Raw genomic sequence first — 24,154 nt, 5'->3', positions numbered from 1 at the left:
TATTAGTGAGCTATATGCTTTTGCCTAACATTGTAATTCTGTTTGTTTGAAGTAATTAAGCGTACGCACATAGATATAGCATAGTCAGTACATGGGATTTCATAGAGATAGGATTGAAGTTTTGGCTGCATGAAAATACTCCGCACGAAGGATAATAAGTTTTGGTAATGCCTTTGAGCTAGCTTTCAAAAGTATCCTGGTCGACGTTGTTGCTTGGGTTTACAGCTCATTGCCATGGTCGAACAACGCTCTTTTTGCACTTCTTTTTCCAGACACCCTACATACAGTGATTTGTTGGTTGGTCAAAGAGGAAGATAGTTGATTTAGTAGGTTTTTCTTGTGAGTGTTTTACCTAGTAGTTCCATTGCCTGTGATTTCTGGGTCCAGCTTGCTGGTGGCAGGAAAGAGGTTAGAGATCACCTCAGCTGTCGGTGTGTTCGTTGCGCTGCCATTGAACTGTTGTTCTGCTTCAGGTGTTGGAACCAATTCATCATCGGGTTCCTGAAACTTGTTATGAGATATACATGGTCTATTTTTTGTATGTGTAAAACTGGTACACAAACTAAGACAAAAGTATGTCTAATATACCTCAAGAAGCGGTGCATTTGGACTGTCGTCATCGAATGAAAGCAGCAATGTTAATGGTTGCACCCTATCTCTTTCCATCGCTTCGACTTGTTTTTTAAGCTGCATAGTAGATTGCTCAAAACCCCATGACCAGGATGTTGCTTGTAGAAGTTCTCTTCTGCATTTCTTTAGGGGTTGTAGGTTTGCATCATCAAATACTACTATGTTGTTTTCTTGTAGATAGCTTATTGCGGCTACATTAGCTGATTCAGCAGCTTCGAGGGATGTACTTTTGAAATCCCCATAAATTTTTTTGGTTCTGTGGCTGCCCAGCCTCTGTGAGGTGGTAAATTGATTGAAAGAGAGGCAATTAGGCCATGCTCTCCCATGTCAAGTATGTCATGGTCAGTTATTTGCAGCTTAAGAGTGTCCATGGCTTGTTGAAGAATGTAACATTTGCTTATGTTGACATGGGTTGGCGACATCTGCAAGTTGTAAATCAGGCATGCATCACGTAAATGGACAAAGATGTCATGCATAAATGCTTCAATCGACTATATAAACAGGAAGTAAATTACCCAATTGTCTTGAGGCACATACCTGTGGAAGGCCCCTGACCATGAGTTCTTTGTCCAATGGAGAATCCGGATTCTCACCCGCCATATCCTTGCACTGGATGCGTGGTTTACGGAGTTGGAAGATAGAGGCGGCTCGGGGGGTGGTAGATCGAACTGGAAATGGATGCGGCTAATAGAAACCCTAGAATCTATGAGTTGGAGCCAGTGTTCTTGCTGTATATGGACTGCTGTGGGCTTGGCAAGGGTTTTCAGTGCGGCCTGATATGGACACCATGCCCAAGGCTTTATTCATTTTTTTAGCGCGTGTATTTTAGAATATGATCCCACTCTCACAGCCGTGCGATCGGATTTTCATAGGCAGATAGAAACGAGCTATTTTGCACTGCATTAGCGAATTTAGCTTTGCTATCTACAGAAACAGGAATTGTATACACAATAAGAATCATGTAGTATATTGATGGCCTTGGCTATGCCAGTTATAGAGACATAAATGGCACTAAAAATTAAATAAAAAGTCACACAGACATAAACAATACAAGCAACAGAGTCTTAACAAGGCCATCATTACTTCTTACACAGTGTTCGCAAGTCTTACACAGATAGAGAAATATAATTATACATTATGGCTAATCTATGCGGTTAAACAAAAGGATCGAAATAGACTACAATTCTAAAAGGTCTGGTTTAGGATCCATTCTTGTAGAACAAAACTCTAGAAACCTCTCCTGATGCTTTTTAGTTGCTTTTCTGATTTGAGCACCCTGCGCTTGAGCCTTTCTGCTATCTTCTCAATGTTGTTAAGAGGTTCGTTCATAAGCTGACCCATGGGTTCTTTCCCAGATGATCTGTTGAGCGCTGTCACATTGCATATATGATCAGATAATCCATGCATGTATCTTGTAAGAACGAACCAGCCCATAGCATTTTTCTTGTTCTTATACCTAGCCATCATTAATTTGTTCTTGATGGATCTGTTCTTCGCCTTTGTTTTCTGCTTGTTATACTTCGCCACTGCTAGCTCATGCTTTAGAGACTGATTTTCCTCATCCAGTTTCTTCATGTTGATGTAATTGTAGTCTCTTAGTTCAGTCTTAACCATGCATTTTATGTATCCAATTGCCTCCATGGCAGCTGTGTCCTCTGACATCGCATGATCGATACATTGTACCCCGGGAATAGCCATACGACTGCCATGATCTTCAACATATGATGTGGGCATATGGAAAAAAACAGTGACACATACTCTACCGCCGTCACATGCTTTGCTTTGATATTCAGCTGCTGGAAGTTCTAAAGTATGTAAAAGAACATCCAGCATCATCCTGTAAGGGATTTTGATCATCGGTGGTATGGCCTGTGATTTTAAACGGATGTCATTAGGCGCGAGGGCATGAATCATATTTCGGCAGGTAAAGGCTTTTAGAAGGGAAATTTTACTTTGAATAACCCAAGCAGAACTAACACCATATTAGTTTTTGCTATGGTAATAGCTGAATGAAGATAACTAATTTATCCTGGACAACTTTATGCACAAGAGCATAAGCTATGCATCGACGGTGTAGACCACAACATTCACTACCTGGTAGGTTCTAATTATCACAAGCATGAACTAATGACTATCACAAGTGTGAATTGAATCCTGAATGCAATGTATAAACAGGAGCATTGCGCCTGTATGAAACAAAAAGACACACATCCAACACTGAAATAATGCAGGAAGCTCTCTAGTACTGTGCCTATATGAAACAAAAAGACTTTGGTGTGTGCTTGTATGGAAGTATTTGGTGTATTCTTTTTAGATGACCATGCCAGCATTGATTTTCGTGGTTCAAAATTTGCCTTGCTGAGTGGTGTCAGTACAGGCATATCTTTTAGCCTACTTAAAACTTCATGACATTAAGAAATAGTTTTTCATAATAAGCCCACGAAGCTTAAACTACGAATCTTGCTGAGAGGAAATAGGCATAGAAAAAGTATCCACAACAGATGACTAAAGTATCAGTTGTTTTCTACTATATAACCACCAACCTCACAGCGGGGCTGCGAATTCTCATACTGAGTGTAGGCCTCTTCCATGCCTGCCATCTCCTCCTGCATAAAAAATTGGAACAACTTCAGTGCATACCAAGGAAAATCATTCTCGTCAAAGGAATGCTTTTTTATTTTTCTGAAAGAAAGCCACCTCAAGCAGCTGGCCTTCAGATTGGTTATTATTGGAGTATTCTTCATCCGGAGAAAACCTGGAATGTATCTCCTCTGTATCTAGCGACATCTCTTGTGAAATCAGGTAGATAGATTAAGCGCGGACCACAGCTGCAAGCTTAATCAGAAAGAGGGCACATAGATCTGCGGCTACATCACTGAATCATAAGGGTAGTTACCTGTGGTCCTGCTGAGGAGTTCTCCGGGCATCCAGATGCTGAAACACATGGAGAAACAACGGTTAGTAATATTGACTGCGCTCGCGCCGGTGTGGTCATTGTTTGGGAGCGAGGCACTGAACGTGCGGGAGAGAACACTCTGCCGATCTAGGGTTTCATCTGGCTGCCTTCATAGCAATATATGATATGTCTATATGGGCCTTTTGGCTGGGCTATTCTCTCTGGGCCCATACACCACAACTTTCAAGGGCCTCCATAGTAGTAGTTGGAAAGGAAAAATGCGAATAGAAAGGTACACAGAGGGCCACTGTAATTGTTGATCGCAAGTAATAGAAAAGAGAAGCAGGTAATACAGGTCTTAAACTGGCGTTACAGTTTGAAAATAAAAACACACTGGTGGCATAGTAAGGTTGCTTGCTAATAAGACATTTGTAATAGGTAGTTGAAGTTTTCGATCTTCTCCCCTATTTGATGTATATCAGTTTGCTCAGAGAGCAGAATACATCAACTTTTGTAGGCTTCATCACAACAATATTCCTATGGGAAATGAAGAAATAAGTTAACTGTTATATCATAGGACCTTGTCAGTATGTGTACATAAATTGACTCATACATATAGTATACCTTAGTTTTCCAGCATAGTTGGAGATCGAACCGTTATCTTTGCCTGTCGCGTGTACAGCGGCATGTAATGATGTCCTATATGCATATAGTCTGATTCACATCCACGTGGCGTTATGTAGATGGTAATATAATCTGGGATATCAATCACACTGTCAACCTAGCCAAAACAGTCATATCTAAGTGTATTTATGAAGCCCTGTCCAGGAAAACCATTCTCTTCAACCAAGACAAACGGGCTCAACAGCTGGCTTGCTATTTCGTGTTGGAGGATTCCAGCCGGAAGTTCACTTATACCCACACGAATAAATAGGGTAAGTGAAATTTGCTGGCCACCATAAGAAGAACACCAAGGAATAGCCTTGAAGATGTGGCCGCCTAGCTCAATGTGTCCCCTTGCCAGAACAGTTGATCTGAATGCTGCAAATGTAGCATACTGAACATCCCCTTGATAGTATACAAGGAAAGCATCAAAGCTAATTGGCTTCACCATGACGTATCTTGACGCTGGTATATACCGAATGGCCGCAGAAAATATTTCCTTTGTGTCTATGGGTTCAACACCATCTTCTCGTTTGAGGATTATAGAATGTGATAGCTCTTGGAATCTATCGGGGTCGACCTTCGTGTCTTGAAGAAAACAGTGTGGGGCAGTAGCATCGACGGTGATGTCCCGAGCATTTGGCACAGGTGGTAATGGCTCAATGGGCCTCATTATCTTGCTGAAAGGGTTGTTAAGCACACTAATAAGCACAGTGAACATGTCCAGGTGGATCCCTATTGCTGTGTTTGCTCGATCCCTAAACCTATGTCTGATCTTGATATTCATCCGCAATGGCACATTTTCTGGCGCGTCTGTCCAACAGATGCACCGGAACGCGAGAAGATCATTGTAGGTGATTGTGTCAGGGTAAAGCTCAGAGACGACACAATATGGATGCAGCATAAAATCCACTGTCTTGAATGTCCAAAGATGCACTGGGAGGTTTGTTATTCAACTAAAACCTGGGATCCAGCATGGTTATCATTGAAATCATAGGCTGGTGTGCCACAAAATGTTGAGTTTTGATCTGCACAGAGGGTGGTAAAGTATATATTACCCAGGTTAAGCCTCTGTTCGGACTGAAGGAACTCGACTGCTTGTTTGTTCTGCTAATTAAGAACTCCTGGTCAGGAGTATCAATAGTAACAATTTCATCGCACTTAAGCTGAAAAGCTTTAGCCAATGCATTATCAAAGTGCCTTCGTGCAGTTCTACTATCAGGAGAGAAAATGATTTGGAAATGGTAGTGTGTCCGGATCTTTGGGCATTTTGTTTCACCATAAGAAAGAAAAGCTCTTGTAATATTTCTTCTGGAACAGACAGACGAGGACGAAATACCTAGCAAGATTATAAAATAGTTTAGACTATCCGCCGGCTTAGGCGCTGAGAAAGGACGACTGGATCTAAGAATACAGGGGCAGCGGCTGAGCTTAGAGGAACAGGGAAAGAATGGAATCTACCTTGAACTAAAACGGCAGTATAGGATGCAGCTTCATCGGTTGAAGAAGACGCCATAAGCCCAGGGCACCAAGAGATGTAGCGAAGGAAGAAACCCTAGAAATGGATGCACGAAGAGTGTGACAGCGGGATTGGTGGGGTGGAGTAAGAGAGCGTGCAGGTTATGGGGGACATCACATAGGCCGGTCTTCAGCCACAGAACCCACACCTTGTCTGGATATGAGGCACAGCCAAGAATGGGCCTACTGGGCCGAAGTAAAAACAGGAATGGCCAGAGCCTTAAAGGCTATGAAAAAAAGGAGGAGATGACCATAGTCTAAAACAGAGGGGAGACAAAATCATCTATGAAAAGAAGAAATCATCTGCAGACTATGGGGCAGCATATCACGCATAAAAAGGCAAATGATAATCGAACATCACACACATAATAGGCTAGAGTTCACTTGATTATATAGAGGAGTTTTTTGTTTTGTCGTGCTTTGGCACTGCTACTTGAGCAGCCAAAGACTTTTTAGCACACAGACATATAAATAGAGGAGTTTTAGACATGCTTCGTAAGGAGCATACAACCACACCAAGGTCTATGCAAGAAGCATACACGGCAACGGACTCTACTTGTAGCTGGTCAAAGAGCATTGTGATGGAGCGTTGTCGAGAGCGAAGCTAGATGCATAAACCGCCATCTTTCTCCTTCGATCTTGCTGAGGAGAAGCTAATGTACATAGGATAGATAACCTACAGCAGAATGCAAAGTTTCAGAAACCAGTTCCAAGTATGAGAATGGCAAAACAAGTCCAAGAACAGTAGTATATAGGGAAATTGTGGTGTACCTATAGATATTTTAAGGTTGCATAGGCAGGGCAAAGGAGTCACTGCTGCTTTGTTTTCTTCCCTCCTCCAGTTCCTTTTCCAGCAACGGGGTTCCTTTATTTCAAGGTCTGTTAGTCAAAAATAAATAAGCGGAATGCTATACACAGGTTTGGAAACCAGCTATATTAATGGAATGTAAGAAGCAGGACTTACTTCTTGTTTTCCTGAAGTGGACTCTTATCATCTTTTGCATCAGCAGCACCAAAAGGATCTTCAGCCTTTTCATCATCGTTCACCTGGAGCACCCAACATATACATAAGCTTGATAATAGAGAGATATAGCATATTGATATTGGATGGTTATTAGGTTATACAATAGTAAGATTTTGCCTTGACACCTGTGTATCAATGCGTGACTATGCTGCTAATTTACTGAACGTATATCGTGCATTTACAGTATTATGCGTTAGTTAGCACATGTGTGTTAACAGGTATCTCAGGCGGAGCAGAGAAATATTTACCGCGGCTATTTCGCCACACTTCTTTGGAGGATCTTGTGCCAGAGGGAGCTTCTTGTCATTGCCGATAAATAAAGCATGCCTGGTCCTGCTGGGTGGGCATGGTGATTTGCTAGAAAAGAAAATACGATCATAAGTGTAAGCAAGTATTAGAAAATACTGCAGTAGTCCTTTCTAAAGAGGCATACCCTGGAGATGCAGATGAAATGAGACCAACACTGAGCTTTGAAGTTGGTGTCTGCGTCTGAGTGTAAAAAAGGAAATGAGAAGAACTGAATTAGTTTGTGGGCATCTTGATTCAATAAATCGAAAGAGAGATGGTAGACTAAGAAAACAACGCACCGCGCCTGTAGGTGATGGAAAAGTTATAGCAGGGCTCCCTAAGGAGCTGCCAGGCTAGGCTTGCTTGATGCTTGGGGTACTGGGTGTAAACATCTCAGATGGTACTGGAGTGTTAGTGAGGGAAGCAGAGGATGATGCTCCAGATGATCCAAGGACACAGTCAAAGGCAGATGAGCTTAACTCATGCTTGTAGGTTTCCATAATTTTCACAACTTGAAATGATAACTGTGTGCTTGTGGTTGCAAAGCTTCTCTTTGCAATGGACACAAGAAGTTTATACTTTTGCCCAATAATCTGGGTAATCTCTGGTGGAGCAATTTTATCAACCATCGGTACACGAGCTATCTCTTGTATGGTTGGAAGTTCTGGGTTTCTAAACTTCAGTAAATTGAGGAGTGGTTTTCCAACAGCTGCTTTTCCAACTTTATCAAACATGGTGAACTCAGCCTCACCTACATCATCACTCGAAAATACCGAAATACAGTACCTGCACATGGCACGAATAGAATGAGGATTGTAGTAAAGGACTAATAAAACATAGAAGAGGCATGTCTAAATAAATCAGGCAGGAAGCCTGAGGAAACGAACAACACAAAACAAAAGAAACGGGAGACAAAGGTCTTGGAAGGCACATACGTTTCCTGTGCTGCTATGGATGAGCAGTTAGGATTGGCGCATCGATAGTTCGATGCAACTATTGTAGAGGTATTGTTGCAGGAGGAGCAAGAGAAGAACCACCAGCGCTGATCAGGATTGAGCCTCTGGACAGTAACGGTACATATGAACCGTTTTTCCTGTCGAAGTAACATAACTTGCAGTTGAGCACATGACCAGGAAAAATTGGGAACAACATATAGAGGAAAAGACACCGAGGATACCTCGTTTTCGTAAGGGTTCAGGCAGAGGAGCTCTGACACGGTCTTTTCAACAGGATCAGCGTAGATACGGGTAGTAAATGCACCCTCGGTCAAAGCAGCATTGTTATCAATGGGTTTGAAATTAGTCCCCAACCTATTTTGATACGCAACAGGGGAGATAGTTAGCAGCGTGACAAAGAAAACAACACTGTCTTCATGTTCATGGTTAAAGCAAGAGAAGCCAATTAGAAGGCATATAGAAATCACCTGTTGCGGAAGTCATTTATCACTGGGAGATCCTTGTCAATGTACCAACGGCAAGCAGAACTACCACTAAGTCCTTGAACACCTGCATAGTTATTGAACAATATAGAGGGGTAAGAGGCTGCATTGAACATAGAATGAAAAGGCTGTACAATACAGAATGCATAAATGTATAAGATGAAATAGGTTGACCACCTTGATTTATTTTAGGTAGTGTTCCTACGAAAATTGCAATCACAACTTCCTTTTCGTCTCTTGCCCGCACCGCTTCTTCTTCGAATTCAATCGCTCGATCACCCCAGAGGACAGGCCTTAGCTCCTTGCCCCTATAGGTTTCATATGACGAACAAATCAGTAAACAAACGAATGAGCATGTGGCCTAGAATGGTGCATGCATAATAATAAGCAAACTCCACTTACTGTAAGTCAGTTAGGATTGTTGTCCTTGTGTTTGATGGCTCTGGCTGATGCATTGATTGGATAGTGACCACATCAGAAACAACAGTTATTCTTCCAATGACATCTTCAAAACCATAGAATTTGCAAGAGCATCAGACTCCAGATATTTGACAAGTGGTTTTTAATGTACTTAGGCGTGCAGTGACACAACTTACCAAGGAAACGAGGCGGTGGCCCACATGGCCTGGGGATGTCCTAAAATGGGATCAAATTGTAGGTGCAGAACGGGTAATCTGCTTCCAAGCCCGGGCGTAAAACAGCGTTGCTAAACCTGGTGAACTGAATCATGAAGCGACTCTCAACAGGTCTATAACTTGTCTTTGCTTCAACGCAGTTGAAGCTGCTCATCATGTAGACCTTTCCTTCCTGCAGCTCATTCTTCAGTTCTTCTGCTCGCTGAGGAGGTATTTGCACATACATATGGTTGCCCTGCCAACAAAAATAGCAATCAGAAAGGTATCCTAAGCCAAATATGGATAGTTGGCGTTGAGCTAGCTATGTAAAGACAAACCTGGCTATCAAGAACAACTAAGTCCATGTGCTGGATAGGCCCATTGTCAGTCCCCCCAAAACCACATGCGTGAGACAAGGACAGAGACAACCCACTTCCTGCTGTGCTTGTGTATCTCAGAGAGCATCTGATGCGCCATCTGGAAACATAAAGACACTTTTGCTTAGGAAGGTAAAAATACACAAAGAAGCAACATATTAGGTTTTGCAATATGATGGCATACCTAATCGAAGTCAAGTGAACAGACATACTAAGCGAACTACCAAAATACCTTTAACACGTACATAGATGCACAGAAAATAACAGTATTCGCTATCTTAGGTAATGAGCAGCAACAAATAAAACAACATTTACAAACTCAAATCTTATTGAAAAGGGAGTAGACAATCGAAATATTTCACCAAATTAGGAAGCATATAATAATAGAGACTAAGAGGCAGCAAGTAGTAGTGAGACCAAAAGCAGCTCGCAAAATAAAGCACGACGTAGGTACTATTCCAAAGACTCAAAGATCTCAGAGAAAACTATGTTTCTAGTCTGAGATCCAAGTGTGCCATCTTCGTTCTCGATAAGTATTTTCAAGTTTTTCTTGGAAGTCACACGTGAAACCGCCACGTAAAGCTGGCCATGAGTGAAAACATGGCTTTTCAGGTATAATCCAACAGCCGAGAGAGTTTGTCCCTGGCTCTTATTGATAGTCATGGCATAACAAACCCTGACCGGAAACTGGCGACGATGTAAAGTAAATGGCCATTTAGGATCCTTGGCAGTGAGGCAAATCCTTGGAATGTACACAACATCCCCAATATTAGAACCAGTCATGATGATAGCCTCAATGAGTTTCTCACCAAGTTTAGAGACAACAAGACGAGTACCATTACAAAGACCAGTTTCCTGACTCAAATTTCTAAGGAGCATAATCGGCACACCTTTTTTCAATAGAAACTTGTGCTGTGGGAAATTGTTAATTTTAATTGTATTGAGGTACTTGATAGGATAAAACACATCCATATTATGCATTCAGTCAGCAACATTTCCTATAGAATCATAGCTTAAGTACTCTCTCTCAGCAGAAGGCATTAAGGCTAGCACATGGTCATTAACTTCCTGAGCTAAATCATTTGTTGTTGTTAAGATAGCCCTTTGTCACAAGTACTTTCGATTAGAACAATTTTTAGCAAAGTTTGTATATACAACATTAACAATAGCGCCTATTCTATTTTCCTCAGAATGGATCAACATATCATCAGGAATTGTTACCCAACTTGGCTCACACTCCCCTTGTCTAGTAACACAAGGCGCTGTACCATCACTAATACTCAAGATCCAACCAGCAAAAGAAGCTATCCCAGCTTGTAAAACAGGATCTGTTGTTTGCACAGCCAAGCGCATGTTCACTTTAAGATGTAGAACCTCTATAAAACGCCATAGTGGTGAATTTGTTACAACAGCATTTATAACCTGTGAAAGTGCAACTATCCCTAGGTGGTTTTGGTAATTCATAACAACATATAGCTCATTGAGCTAATGCTATTCCAAGATGATTATTTCAGGAAAGCTCAATGATTGGCATGGCATGGATGTGAAAGTGGAACCCTCAAAATGCTAAGGACAAAGGATTGGCTCAAGCTCAAAAGCTCAAGACTCTTCATTTTATATTTTAGTGATCCAAGATCACATTGAGTCTTTAGGAAAAGCCAATACTATCAAGGAGGGATGAGGTGTTGCTTAATGAGCCTCTTGCTTCATGTGCTTAGTGATATGCTCCAAAATCCTCAACTACTTTCCCCATATCCACATATGACCTAAACCCTAAGCCAAACTCGGTCCTACCGATTCTTCCTATCTGGCGCCACCGAGTTTCACTTGTCATAAGCCACTGCCAAACCCTAGCAATTCGGTTCTACCGATAGGGATCTCGGTCTCACCGAGATGGGTTTGCAAACTCTCTGTTTCCCTTTCGTAACTTTTCGGTCTCACCGAAAGAGCGAATCGGTCCCACCGAGATTGCAATGTAAATTCAGTGTTTCCCTTTTGTAACTTTTTGGTCTCACCGAAAGAGCAAATCGGTCCCACCGAGTTTGCCTGACCAACTCTCTGGTTAGCTAATTACCAAATTCGGTCTCACCGAGTTTGTGTAATCGGTCTCACCGAGATTATGTTATGCCCAAACCCTAACCATATCGGTCCTACCGAGTTGCATGTCAGTCCCACCGAAAATCTCTAACGGTCACTAGGTTTACATTTTCGGTCCGACCGAGTTTGTTGATTCGGTCCCATCGAGATTGGAAAATTGTGTGTAACGGTTGGATTTTGTGTGGAGGCTATATATACCAATCCACCTCCTCTTCATTTGTGGAGAGAGCAATCAGAACACATACACAATTCCAACTCATATGTTCTGAGAGAGAACCACCTACTCATGTGTTGAGACCAAGATATTCCATTCCTACCATATGAATCTTGATCTCTAGCCTTCCCCAAGTTGCTTTACACTCAAATCTTCTTTCCACAAAATCCAAATCCTATGAGAGAGAGTTGAGTGTTGGGGAGACTATCATTTGAAGCACAAGAGCAAGGAGTTCATTACCTACACACCATTTGTTACTTCTTGGAGAGTGGTGTCTCCTAGATTGGCTAGGTGTCACTTGGGAGCCTCCAACAAGATTGTGGAGTTTAACCAAGGAGTTTGTAAGGGCAAGGAGATTGCCTACTTCGTGAAGATCTACCGCTAGTGAGGCAAGTCCTTTGTGGGCGATGGCCATGGTGGGATAGACAAGGTTGCTTCTTCGTGGACCCTTTGTGGGTGGTTGCTTCTTCGTGGACCCTTCGTGGGTGGAGCCCTTCGTGGACTCGTGCAACCGTTACCCTTTGTGGGTGGAGCCCTTCGTGGACTCGCGCAACCGTTACCCTTTGTGGGTTGAAGTCTCCATCAACGTGGATGTAGGATAGCACCACCTATCCGAACCACGGGAAAAACATCCGTGTCTCCAATTGCGTTTGAATTCTCCAAACCCTTCCCTTTACTTTCTTGCAAGTTGCATGCTTTACTTTCCGCTGCCAATATACTCTTTGCATGCTTGCTTGAATTGTGTGATGATTGCTTGACTTGTCCTACAATAGCTAAAATCTGCCAAGAACTAAAATTGGGAAAAGGTTAAGCTTTTATTTGGTCAAGTAGTCTAATCACCCCCCTCTAGACATACTTTCGATCCTACAACCTGTGAGCGAGTCCCACCCTCAATGACTGGTAAAATCTATCTCAAATCGCCACCCAAAACCATAACCTTACCACCAAAAGGCATGTCAGCTATAGAAGGATCGTCGGCAGACAGAATATCACACAAGCTATGATCCAAAGCCTCAAAACATTTACGATGCGTCATTAAAGCCTCATCCCATATTATTAGGGAGGCTGATTCAATCATCTCTGCTAATTTGCTAGATATTTTTATATCACATGTTCCATTGTCATCTAGACTGATTGGTATTTTAAACCTAGAATGAGCAGTCCTATCGCCAGGTAAAAGAAGTGATGCAACCCCAGAAGATGCAACTGTGAGAACAATCCTTTCTTTACCTCTAAGATAAGCAATTATGGAACTCCAGAGAAAAGTTTTCCTAGTTCCACCATATCCAGAAACAAAGAAGAAGCCAGGTTTTCCAGACACAACTCGGTCGATAATATTCTTATAAGCTAGGAGTTGATCTGGATTTAATTGGTTGTACATGGTTTCTGCCTTTAGTAGTTCACTTTTAGGATCAACAGATAGTTCATCAGTTATCATGTCATTGTCATCAGAGTTATCATCATATGTAGTCTTTAATGGAAGCTTGTGGTCTAGAATATTAGAACCATTTTTACTAAATAGAACCGTCAACTTATCAAGCAAGATGTCTCTCAGCTCATCAGGAGGTACAACATGATTATCATCACGAAAAGAGCGCTTGATATTGTACTTAATATCCTCAGCTAAGTGTGACCAATATTTTTTGAAGAAAGCATTTTCATCGTTAACACCACAATGAACAAGGATTGCAACAAAAAGCCTGCGCAGCTGATCTCCCATACCCCAGGTCAAAGCCTCATCAAACGCACTATACCATTCAAGATCATCTCCAAGTAAGCCCCTAGCAGCACATGCCTCCTTAAAGGTTTCATACACAATCCCATTATAAGTTCTAACATCCGTATAAGACATGGCACCTTTGACAACCATCAAGAGCATTCTAAGATAGAAAAGTTCTCCAGTTGTAGGGTGAACAGAATAAATTCTACCAATCCTATAACTCGGGGTCTTAGGAATCCATTGTTTTTTGCTTGCTAGCCAAGTCCATTTTGTTGCGAAGTCACAATAAGTAAGAGACCTAGCATTTGCATGGCATCTATTAGCTACAAACCACTCGGTTAACATTGTTCTCTGTAGCCACTCATCGTCAGCAACTGACTTTAGGTTTGCTTTAACATTGAAACGCGCCATGTGTTTATTTAATAAATGAACATGCAATCTTTCAATAGAAGGCATCTTACTGTGTATATCAAAGCCATATATCCTCCAACAACCATCTTTATCACATATGTAACGACATTGTCTATATTCCATGATCTCATCAATCTCAATACCATGCTTGTTTTTTATGCTTTCAAACAAAGTTTTTGAAAAATCAGGACCCTTTGTAACATACTTATAAAGATACTTGATGACATGGGTTTTATTGCACCACTCAACGTTAATATGCGCTTGGTATTTTTTAGCATAAGCAGATTATAAGGAACAACATGCCTATTATCAAGCCTGACCTTTTTTAATTATAAAACGGCCGTTGTCTGGGCGACTATACACAGGGAATCCACTATCATCTAGAGAGGTCTCGAGCTGAAATGACTTAGGAATTTTTTTGAACACAATCCATCTTTCATGCAAGGACATTCAACACCATCTTCCCCGCAAGGGCCGTGCATCATGTGTTCAGAAACAAGAACGTATCCAAGAGGATCCGCAACAGGATCAGGGATGGAAGCCGATATAAAAGAGTCAATTAAAGCAGGACTAACCTCCCGTTTTTTCCTATCAAGCCAGATCAGGATATGGGCATGAGGAAGCAATCTTTTCTGGAACTCCACAGTGTGTAGTACTGTGAACAAAGGGATAAAAAATATCACGAGCCGAGGTGGAAAATAACAGGCAAAAAGAGATGAGAGGAATCACAAAGCACATTTTACCCACTACGACAGGACCAAAGGCCTCCCCACTCTTAATATCATGAATATAGTCATTGAGCTTCATGTGATAAACCCTGACCGGAAGATCCGCCCTGTCTGAAGGCATCTGGCCAGGCTTAGAACACAGGGCTTCTGTTATCTCATGCCACTTGGGATTACAGGTAAAGGTGGTGAAAAGGTCTGGTGGGCCAAAGACACGTGAAATAGACACTGCGTCCTGGAAGTTCTCAATCATATAACACCGGCCACCGGTAAAAGAGGATGGAAGTATGTTTGTTTTGCCAACAGAACTTGCATCTGTCTGCCCTTTTCCAACAGCATCAGTGACTCCTTGCAAGTTCTCTGCTCTAAGATCATTATTAGCCTTCATGATGAAATGCAGCCTCCACTCATCTATGCAAGCGCGTGCATCTACAATGGCCTGCGAGGAAAGCAAACCACAACAAAGGTATGGATTATGCTGCTCTGGTCTATAGTGGAGACAATAGGAATAGTAGTCCTGCATAGTGAGCCTGGTTCTTTTGCTAGTATTTAAAGGGTCTGAACCAATATATTTAAGCCCGAGCTGAAACCCACGTTCTTCATAGGGGAAGAGAAGAGGATACTGCAAAGGCATATATGAAGTTTGCAAAGAAGATATTTGCTGCAGATTGTCATCTCTACCGTGTATTATTATGTCACGACAAGAAGCCTCCACCGTGAACTCACCAAACATTAAAGATGCTAGCTCATCAGTTGTAGGAAGGCTAAACTGTGGGCCATCAGATTCTCCAGGGGAAACTAAACGAATGGCTATCTCGGCATGCCTATTGGCTGCTAGTATTTCTCTAGCTGATCTAAACGTTTTGACATAAGAATTGTGTGTATCAAGCATATGCATCAAGCCTTCAACAATAGATTCATATAAACCACCATCACCCTTTTCACCCTTTTCTAAAGCCTGAATCCTGTTTTGCACCTCATTCTGGGTATCATATATATAGAGTTTGGCATACTTAGGGGTATTTCCTTCCTTAGGCATAAGAGATCCCATTCAATGACAAACCTGCCCGTTTATTTTGTATATATTTGGACCATTACCATCATTTACATAACGGTCAATAGTAGTTCCCATGGAAGTAAATGCAAAGAGGCAGTTGTACTGACGATTTTTTTTATAAACTCTCTACTACGCGAGGGACCATTGTATCTCAGCAACTCAGAGAGAAACAAGGGTGGCTTTTTAAAAGGTGTAATATACACCTTACCACCCTTGCAACATTTTTTTTAAACCACCTGCCTTAGCGTAATAGAGGATTCTGATCTCACCCTCTCCTCGAACCAGAAGACTGCACCATAGTTGGTACATTTGTAGTCTGGGCCACCAGAGAAAGATCTCTTTCGGTACCCAGCTGCAAATTTATCTTGACTTAGTAACAATGGTAAATCAGCAATGCATCATACAATAGTTTCTAGGCATATCGGCACTCAGCATACCTTTCAGCATCTCAGACTCCTCAGCCGTGAATCCAACCCAGTCAGCACTTAAGGGCGATCCAATGGCAGGCCCCTTCCCCCTAAGTCTATCAACAACCACCCTGCATCTCTTTCTATTACGGGATGTAATTTCTGGACTAAGAATGGGGAAGAAACCATAATCTAAAAAAACAAAGGGCCTATCACAGGTACGAAGAGGAATCGAGAGAGTGCAGGAGGCACACCTATAAAGGAAAAGGACTTATTTTAAAAGGGCACCCCGTACATTTTCTTTTAGGTAGGCCTGAGGATATGTAGGGCAACGGTGAGTCACAGAAAGACAGCCTTCATCGAACAACACGACGCGGAGGTGGTTGACTGGTGCTTGAACTGGCCTTACGACGAACAGAACGGCGCTGAGGCATGACTCACAGGAACGACATGAAGAACAGAACAACCACAACACACTGCAACAGGAACATAACACAAAGAAAGGCAATTTAATCAGGCACATTAAACAGCAAAAAGGCATACACCTAGACCCAGGAACAGAATTCAAAAGACAAGGTTCTATAAAGGGCATGGAACAATTTTTTTAAATGAAAGGGAGAGGCATCCCAAAAGTAAACTATAAGCCTTTTTAAAAATACACAGGCAGAAGGAAAAGGCAATCAAACAAATCCGAGCGGCGAAAAAACAAGAGAGAGAGAGCAAGTACACGAGACACCTTCCCAAGAGCCCATGGGAAACTATAAGCCCAAACAAACAAGATTCTCTAAAGTTCGTGGCCCAAGAAATACCTTCCCAAAAGCCCATGAAGAACCAGAAGCCCAAAAGGAACAGGGTCCTCTAAAGCCCGTGCTAGTTTTTTCTCTATAAGAGAAGGGGGCGGTCCAAAGACCAAAGACCCAGCCAAGGAAGAATCAATAAACAAGTAACATATTTATTATTTGGGCACGTGGGAAGAGCATTGAATCCAAAGAAGAAGACTATTATTATTTGGGCACGTGGGAAGTGCATTGAATCCGAAGAAGAAGACTATTCTTTTCAGTCTTGCAAAACACAGAAAGAAAACACTGTAAGAGCCATATAGAAAGCCTAAGGACTTTATTGCATCAGAGGAATGAACCAATTCAGTACAAAGCAGGCACACAGGCCCAAATAGGAAGCCTAGAAAAGATAGCTAAAGAGATTGAAGAGAGGAAAGCATCCGAGAGCATAGTAGACCCCAGTCAAACTGGACCAGAACAGGGCTAACATCTGGATTTATCTCCGTCTCCGCAGACGTACGGTGCAAGTGCAATAGCTCTCTTTCCAAGTGACCAACATGCCGAATGGCAGAGACTGCAACAGTTATGGAAGACGAAGGGAGCTCCTATAGGCCATCATACAGTCATAATTATAGTCTCGAACCACAAACCCATACAGACACTGCAAAAAACTTATAGCCTGGAGGGCAGCCTGTTCATAAGCATGGACAAAACCACACCAGGCTGAGCTCCAAAAAAAATTCTTGTCATGGAACCGGAGCGGAACTATCCCCTGGAAGCTCCAGTTCTACCCTAGCAAGAACGGACCCATCCTCCGTGATCTCACACAGATACAAAAGCGCCGGCAAAGAACACCGAGCCACCACGACTTCCAAAATGGGTATAACAGTTGAAATAAGAGTACACATCCTGCTCACACACAACGAAATTATAAAAAAACTGAAAAATAACACGACCGCCGGAGCAGATCCGGAATAGCGAGATTATCAGTACATCAACAACCATGATAACATGCAAAAACAAGTAAATACATCTGAACCCAAAGGTAGCTGACATGCAATGGAAAAGGAGAGCAAACCTTGAGGAGCAGCAACAGGTCACAGATTCAAAAACAGATCAGCCTTTCCAATCTACAAAATAAATGCAGACAGAACCATTAGAACACAGCAAGTCATAGAGCACATATATATTCTATCAAAGGTACTAAATAAGTGCAGAGCCACACAACGGCACCAGAACAATTCTTCTTTTAACCAAAGGAAACAACATCACTTAGCATGACAAAACACCATCCACTACATCTATAGCAGCTTTTAATTACTGAGCAATTAAACTGTATACATGCAGGAAGCGAAAGACCATCAATCAACTTCAACCACCGTGTTTTTTCAAGCAAAGTAAAAACACAAGAAGTATAAACCTTCAGGGCCACTGCAGAGGCAGCAGCCAACCAAAACGGACTAAGCACGACATCTTCTCGAACCTAGTATTTCGGGCTATTACTAAGCAATGCATCTCTCGACAATCCAAATATAGAGACAAACAGGCAAAAGAGAAGAACATTACCAGAATGATGAAGCACAACCGGAAGAGCAGCCAACAAGCGAACATGGATGAACAGCCGACCAACCTGAAAACAACCTAAAACACAAACCATACTCATATTAGTCACCGACGAACAGCATGAAGCATGCACATGCACAAATCACGGAGCGCAAAAATGGCAAAGCAGAGCACACGGTAGCAGACAACCATCCTATCGAGCAGCACCCAACCATTTCAACAAACACCTCAAAGACATATGTCCACACAGAGGCAGAAGAGAAAAGCACTAACCTGAACAACAAGAATGTAATGGCGCACGCTCCCACGTAAGAGCCAACGGGAAAATCGGCAGCAAACTGCGCACCAATGGAGCAAAGACAAGCAAACCAAGTCAGTAAGCAGGAGAAGGAACGACAGACATGAACAGGGAAAGGATAAGAAGATGAACCTCAACCAACACCACCCATGGAGGAACGCGCGGCCATGGCGAGAACCGCAACATAAGCTGGCCGAACTGGATGAAGGCAGGCGAACAGGAGAGGACGCGGCGGCCTGGAAGCGTGGACGAAAGCGAGCGAACGAAGCGACATGGAGGAAATGAGGGATAGAAGGAGGGAAGGGGGAAACCGGAGAGAAAAGCCCCCCGGCCACTGCAATGGCAGGGGCAATTCTCACAGAGGCATATGGGAACCCACCACACATCCATCGACATGCGGTCTGCCTACCGGGCCCAGGGGTTCCAGAGCCCACTGTCATAGGCTGCAACGACCCCACAGAGGGCACCCGCCAGAATGCGCACCGCCGACGCACACGCCGGTCACGTGGGGCGTCACACGTACCCACGCTGCACCACACGCATGTCCGTTGGCCACGCCCACACGGAGGGAACAATAGCAGGCCACCAGTAGTATAGCCTAGAAACAACGCGGCATGGCGCTGCCGTTCCACGAGATGAGTGAGACGAGACCGCTCGCCCACTCCGCTCTCCCACTCTCCATGCGCCGGGCCGGCCGAATCATGAGGTCAGCAGGCCATACAGGCAACGCGCACACGGGTAAAAGACACCAGGAAGCTGATGCGCGGGGCCATGCATCAGCGAGGGCTACTTGCAGCCATAGCACCAGCCAGCGAGGGTGGTTTTTCGCGCGCACGCGGCGCGGCACGAGGGCACCGACGCTGGTTTTTCGCGCACACGCGGCGCGACACGAGCAGCTGCCTCGCGCCCGCGCACCGGAGGAAGGAACACCCAGCCGTTTCGATCCAAGTGGATACAGCACCGGCCCACACGTCATCCCTCGCGACGATCCACCGCTCGGTAAAAACGACTGGGTTGAATTCTAGCGACGATCCGACGGCCAAGAAGCGAAAAAAGACCTGGTCAACCCTCATCGAACGGGTAGCGAACGAACTGATCGAGGGAGCATTCTGGGAGCGAGTTGGCTAGCTTCTATTTTGTTTTAAATTAGGTGCGCTTTGCCTGCACTATCATATACCCATACTTTATTTTTTCCAGTTGTCAAGATTTTGCCACACAAATTTTGTCTCATTTGGAGCGACTATACTAGAAATACTTCAATGTTCTACAAATTCAACATAGTTACTTGGGAGAGGAATCGGTGCACGTTACTGATAATTCTCTTTATCTTTGTGTGGAAATATATTTGTTCAACATTTCAGTATGTATTAATGATCGTTCATACAATATATGTTTTTCTTAGGATCTACCCATAGAAACCACAAAGTCCCGCAGCAACGCGCGGGGTTTCATCTAGTTATAGATACGTTGGATATGTATCAGCATCCCCAAGCTTAATTCCTGCTCGTCCTCGAGTAGGTAAATGATAAAAGAAATAATTTATGAAGTGTGAATGCTAGCAAGTGCATAAGTTTCATCAATGATAGTTCCAATCACTTTTTCTAGCATTATTATATATCATAACAGTAGCTCATTTTCATAAAACTTTTCATGATCAAGTAACAAGCTATTCACATGTTAAAGTATAAATCATAAACTCTCTCGAAACTAACAAACTATATTCTCAGTCATCAAACAATTGCAATTCATCTTATTTTCAGGAAGGGTCTATGTCAGAGCTTTGATTTAGCAAACTCCACATACTCAACTATCATTTAATCTTTCATAATTGCTAACACTCATGTGATAATGGGTTCAAAGTTTTAATCGGACACAGAGAAAGATAGGGGCTTATAGATTCGCCTCCCAACCTTTTACCTCAAGGGTAATGTCAACAATAATAGTTCATGATAACTTACATCTAATTGGATATATATATCAGGATCTTTCCAACACAATGTGCTTGCCAAAGGATAAAATGTAAAAAGGAAAGGTGAAGATCACCATGACTCTTGCATAAGGTAGAAGATAAAAGTAAAAGATAGGCCCTTTGCAGAGGGAAGAAGAGGTTGTCATGCACTTTTATGGTTGGATGCACAAAATCTTAATGCAAAAGAACGTCACTTTATATTGCCACTTGTGATATGGACCTTTATTATGCAGTTCGTCACTTTTATTTCTTCCACATCACAAGATCGTATAAATCTTATTTTCTCCACATTAATAGATCATACATATTTAGAGGGCAATTTTTATTGTATGCACCGATGACAACTTACTTGAAGGATCTTACTCAATCCATAGGTAGGTATGGTGGACTCTCATGGCAAAACTGGTTTAAGGAATGTTTGGAAGCACAAGTAGTATCTCTACTTGGTGCAAAGAATTTGTCTAGCATGAGGGGGAAAAGCAAGCTCAACATGTTGGATGATCCAAGACAATATACTTTATTTCAGATATAAGAAAACACAACCCATTACGTTGTCTTCCTTGTCCGACATCAACCTTTTAGCATGTCATATTTTAATGAGTGCTCACAATTACAAAAGATGTCCAAGATAGTATATTTATATGTGAAATCTCTCCTCCTTCAATATTCTTTCATGAATTGTTCAAGTGACCAATTCTACGTTTGCTAACTTTCAATAAGTTTACTACCTATACTTATTCTATGTGAAGTCATTACTCCCCATGGTATAAGCATATGAAACATATATAAATTCAGATTTATGATATTCAATTATTCAACCATTTACTCATAGGATATACGTGAAGCACGTGAGTAAATGACAAACTACTCCAAAAGATAATAGTGAAGGACAATGAGTAGTCAAATAATTAACTAGCCATGGGAGGATTCTTTTTCATTTAATAATTCAGATCCAATGATTTTATTCAAACATCAAGTAAAATTGAAAATACACTCAAAGCAAAACACATATCATGTGACGAATAAAAATATAGCTCCGAGTAAGGTATACCGATAGTTTTGAAGACGAAAGAGGGGATGCCTTCCGGGGCATCCCCAAGCTTAGGCGCTTGAGTCTTCCTTGAATATTACCTTGGGGTGCCTTGGGCATCCCCAACCTTAGGGTATTTCCACTCCTTATTCTCCTCATATCGATATCTCGCCCAAATCTTGAAAACTTCAATCACACAAAACTTAACGGAACTTCGTGAGATAGGTTAGTATGATAAAGAGTAAACCATTCACTTTGGTACTGTCAAAGACAAGGTTCATAATTGTTCTCACACAATGCCTACTGTACCATATCATTTCTACAATTTATATTGAGAAATATAAGTCATAGAAACTAGAAAACAAGCAAACTATGCAATGAAAACAGAATCTGTCAGAAACGGAACAGTCTGTAATGATCTGAACACTAACCATACTTCTGCTACTCAAAAAATTATGAAATAAATTGGTGGTCGTGAGGAATTTGTCTATTAATCTTCTGCAAAAAGAATCAACCTAATCTCATTCTCCAATAAAAAATGGCAGCAAATCTCATGAGCGCAAAGTTTCTGTTTTTTATAGCAAGATCACATTAACTTTCACCCAAGTCTTCCCAAAGGTCTTACTTGGAACTTTATTGAAACAAAACCTATAATACATGATTAATACAGTAAATTAATCATGAGAACACACAAAAACATTAAGGCTAAATATTGGGTTGTCTCCCAACAAGCGCTTTTCTTTAATGCCTTTTAGCTAGGCATGATGATTTCAATGATGCTCACATAAAAGATAAGAATTGAAACATAAAGAGAGCATCATGAAGAATATGACTAGAAAATTTAAACCTAACCCATTTCCAATGCCTAGGGATTTTGTGAGTACACAACTTATGGGAACAAGAATCAGCTAGCATAGGAAGGAAAACAAGGATAACTTCAAAACTTAAGCACATAGAGAGGAAACTTGATATTATTGCAACTCCTACAAGCATATATTCCTCCCTCATAATAATTTTCAGTAGCATCATGAATGAATTCAACAACATAACCATCACATAAAGCATTATTTTCATGATCTACAAGCATAGAAATTTTTCTACTCTCCACATAAGCAAAATTCTTCTCATTCGGAATAGCGGGATCACTAGTTCCTAGAGTTGACACTCTTCCAAACCCGCTTTAGATGATAGTATTATTCATACTCCAAAAGATATAAGTGAAGTTCATGGAGCATTCTACAATTAATATAAACTAACCAATGTCCAAGCTCAAAATGTGTAAGTGAAGCACACGAAGCATTCTATAAAACCATACTCAAAAGATTGAAGTGAAGCACGAAGAGCAATTCTATAAGATCATACTTAAAAGATATAAGTGAAGCACATGAAGCATTCTATAAATCAATGAAGGGATATCTCATACTAGCATGGTTCATAAAGGAAGAACAAAAAAACAAAGGACACAAATCATGTGAACGAAACAAAAACCGAGGTATACCGATAATTGTTGAAGAAGAAAGATGGGATGCCAACCGGGGCATCCCCAAGGTTAGATTCTTGAGTATCCTTAGAATATTTACTTGGGGTGCCTTGGGCATCGCCAAGCTTGAGCTCTTGCCTCTCTTTATTCTTATCACATCGGTAACTCCTCGTTCTTCGAACACTTCATCCACAAAAAACTTTAACAAAAACTTTGTGAGATCCGTTAGTATAATAAAGCAAATCACTACCTTTAGGTACTATTGCAAACTCATTACAATTTCATATTAGAACTATATCTACTGTATTCCAACTTCACCATGGTTCATACCCCCCGATACTACCCATAGATTCATCAAAATAAGCAAACAACACACGAAAAACAGAATCTGTCTAAAACAGGACAGTCTGTAGTAATCTGGAGGTTTAGTAAACTTTTGTAACTCCAAAATTATGAAATAAATTTGAAAATTTGAACAATTTATACAGAAGTAATGTTCAAAAAGTTTCAGACCCATTTGACTTTCCAGTAAAAAATGTAAAATCACGCGCTACAGCCAAAGTTTCTGTTTTTGTTCTGCACATAGTAAACAAACAATCTAATCATCCTAAAACCAAAGCTTGGCACATTATTTTTATAATACAATGGATATATATATATATATATATATATAAGGGGATAATTATTTACAGAGAAACTTCCATGAAAAATTCTACATTGTTTCCGTGAGCATGAGCACAAGTGCTCAAGGTCGACCCTCACTTCTTCAATGCATAACTTTCCAATCACTTCTCTTTTTGAAAAACTTTTTAGGCATGAGGGGCAAGTAATTTTTTTGTATTTTCATTCTTTTAATTTTTTTTGTATGTTTCACCCACAACTAAACAGAAACAAAAAAGGGAAAACAAAATCTACTTAGTGAAGAAAGCAAGCAAGCACACATGAGAATATCAACC

At 41.6% G+C, this 24,154-nt stretch overlaps 1 protein-coding gene and 2 pseudogenes across 1 annotated transcript; all 3 read right to left on the bottom strand.

The window, feature by feature from the left end:
* Nucleotides 1-1,857: 1,857 nt before the first annotated feature.
* Nucleotides 1,858-3,417, bottom strand: LOC147984959 (uncharacterized). Its single transcript, XM_087541342.1, has 3 exons — nt 3,328-3,417; nt 3,174-3,236; nt 1,858-2,499 (listed from the first exon to the last, which is right to left on the bottom strand). The coding sequence occupies exons 1-3, from the start codon at nt 3,415-3,417 to the stop codon at nt 1,858-1,860; spliced, it is 795 nt and encodes a 264-aa protein (XP_087397468.1).
* Nucleotides 3,418-6,517: 3,100 nt separating this feature from the next.
* LOC147984958 (replication protein A 70 kDa DNA-binding subunit B-like) lies at nt 6,518-9,548 on the bottom strand (annotated as a pseudogene).
* Nucleotides 9,549-12,666: 3,118 nt separating this feature from the next.
* LOC147984957 (uncharacterized) lies at nt 12,667-15,747 on the bottom strand (annotated as a pseudogene).
* Between the last annotated feature and the right edge of the window lie 8,407 nt (nt 15,748-24,154).

The sequence above is a fragment of the Triticum urartu genome, chromosome 2A (genome assembly GCF_056163025.1).
Source record: "Triticum urartu cultivar PI428250 chromosome 2A, HENAU_Tu73, whole genome shotgun sequence".
NCBI classification, from domain to species: domain Eukaryota; kingdom Viridiplantae; phylum Streptophyta; class Magnoliopsida; order Poales; family Poaceae; genus Triticum; species Triticum urartu.
The sequence above is the reverse complement of the archived record's forward strand: the minus strand, read 5'-3'. Positions and strand labels throughout refer to the sequence as shown.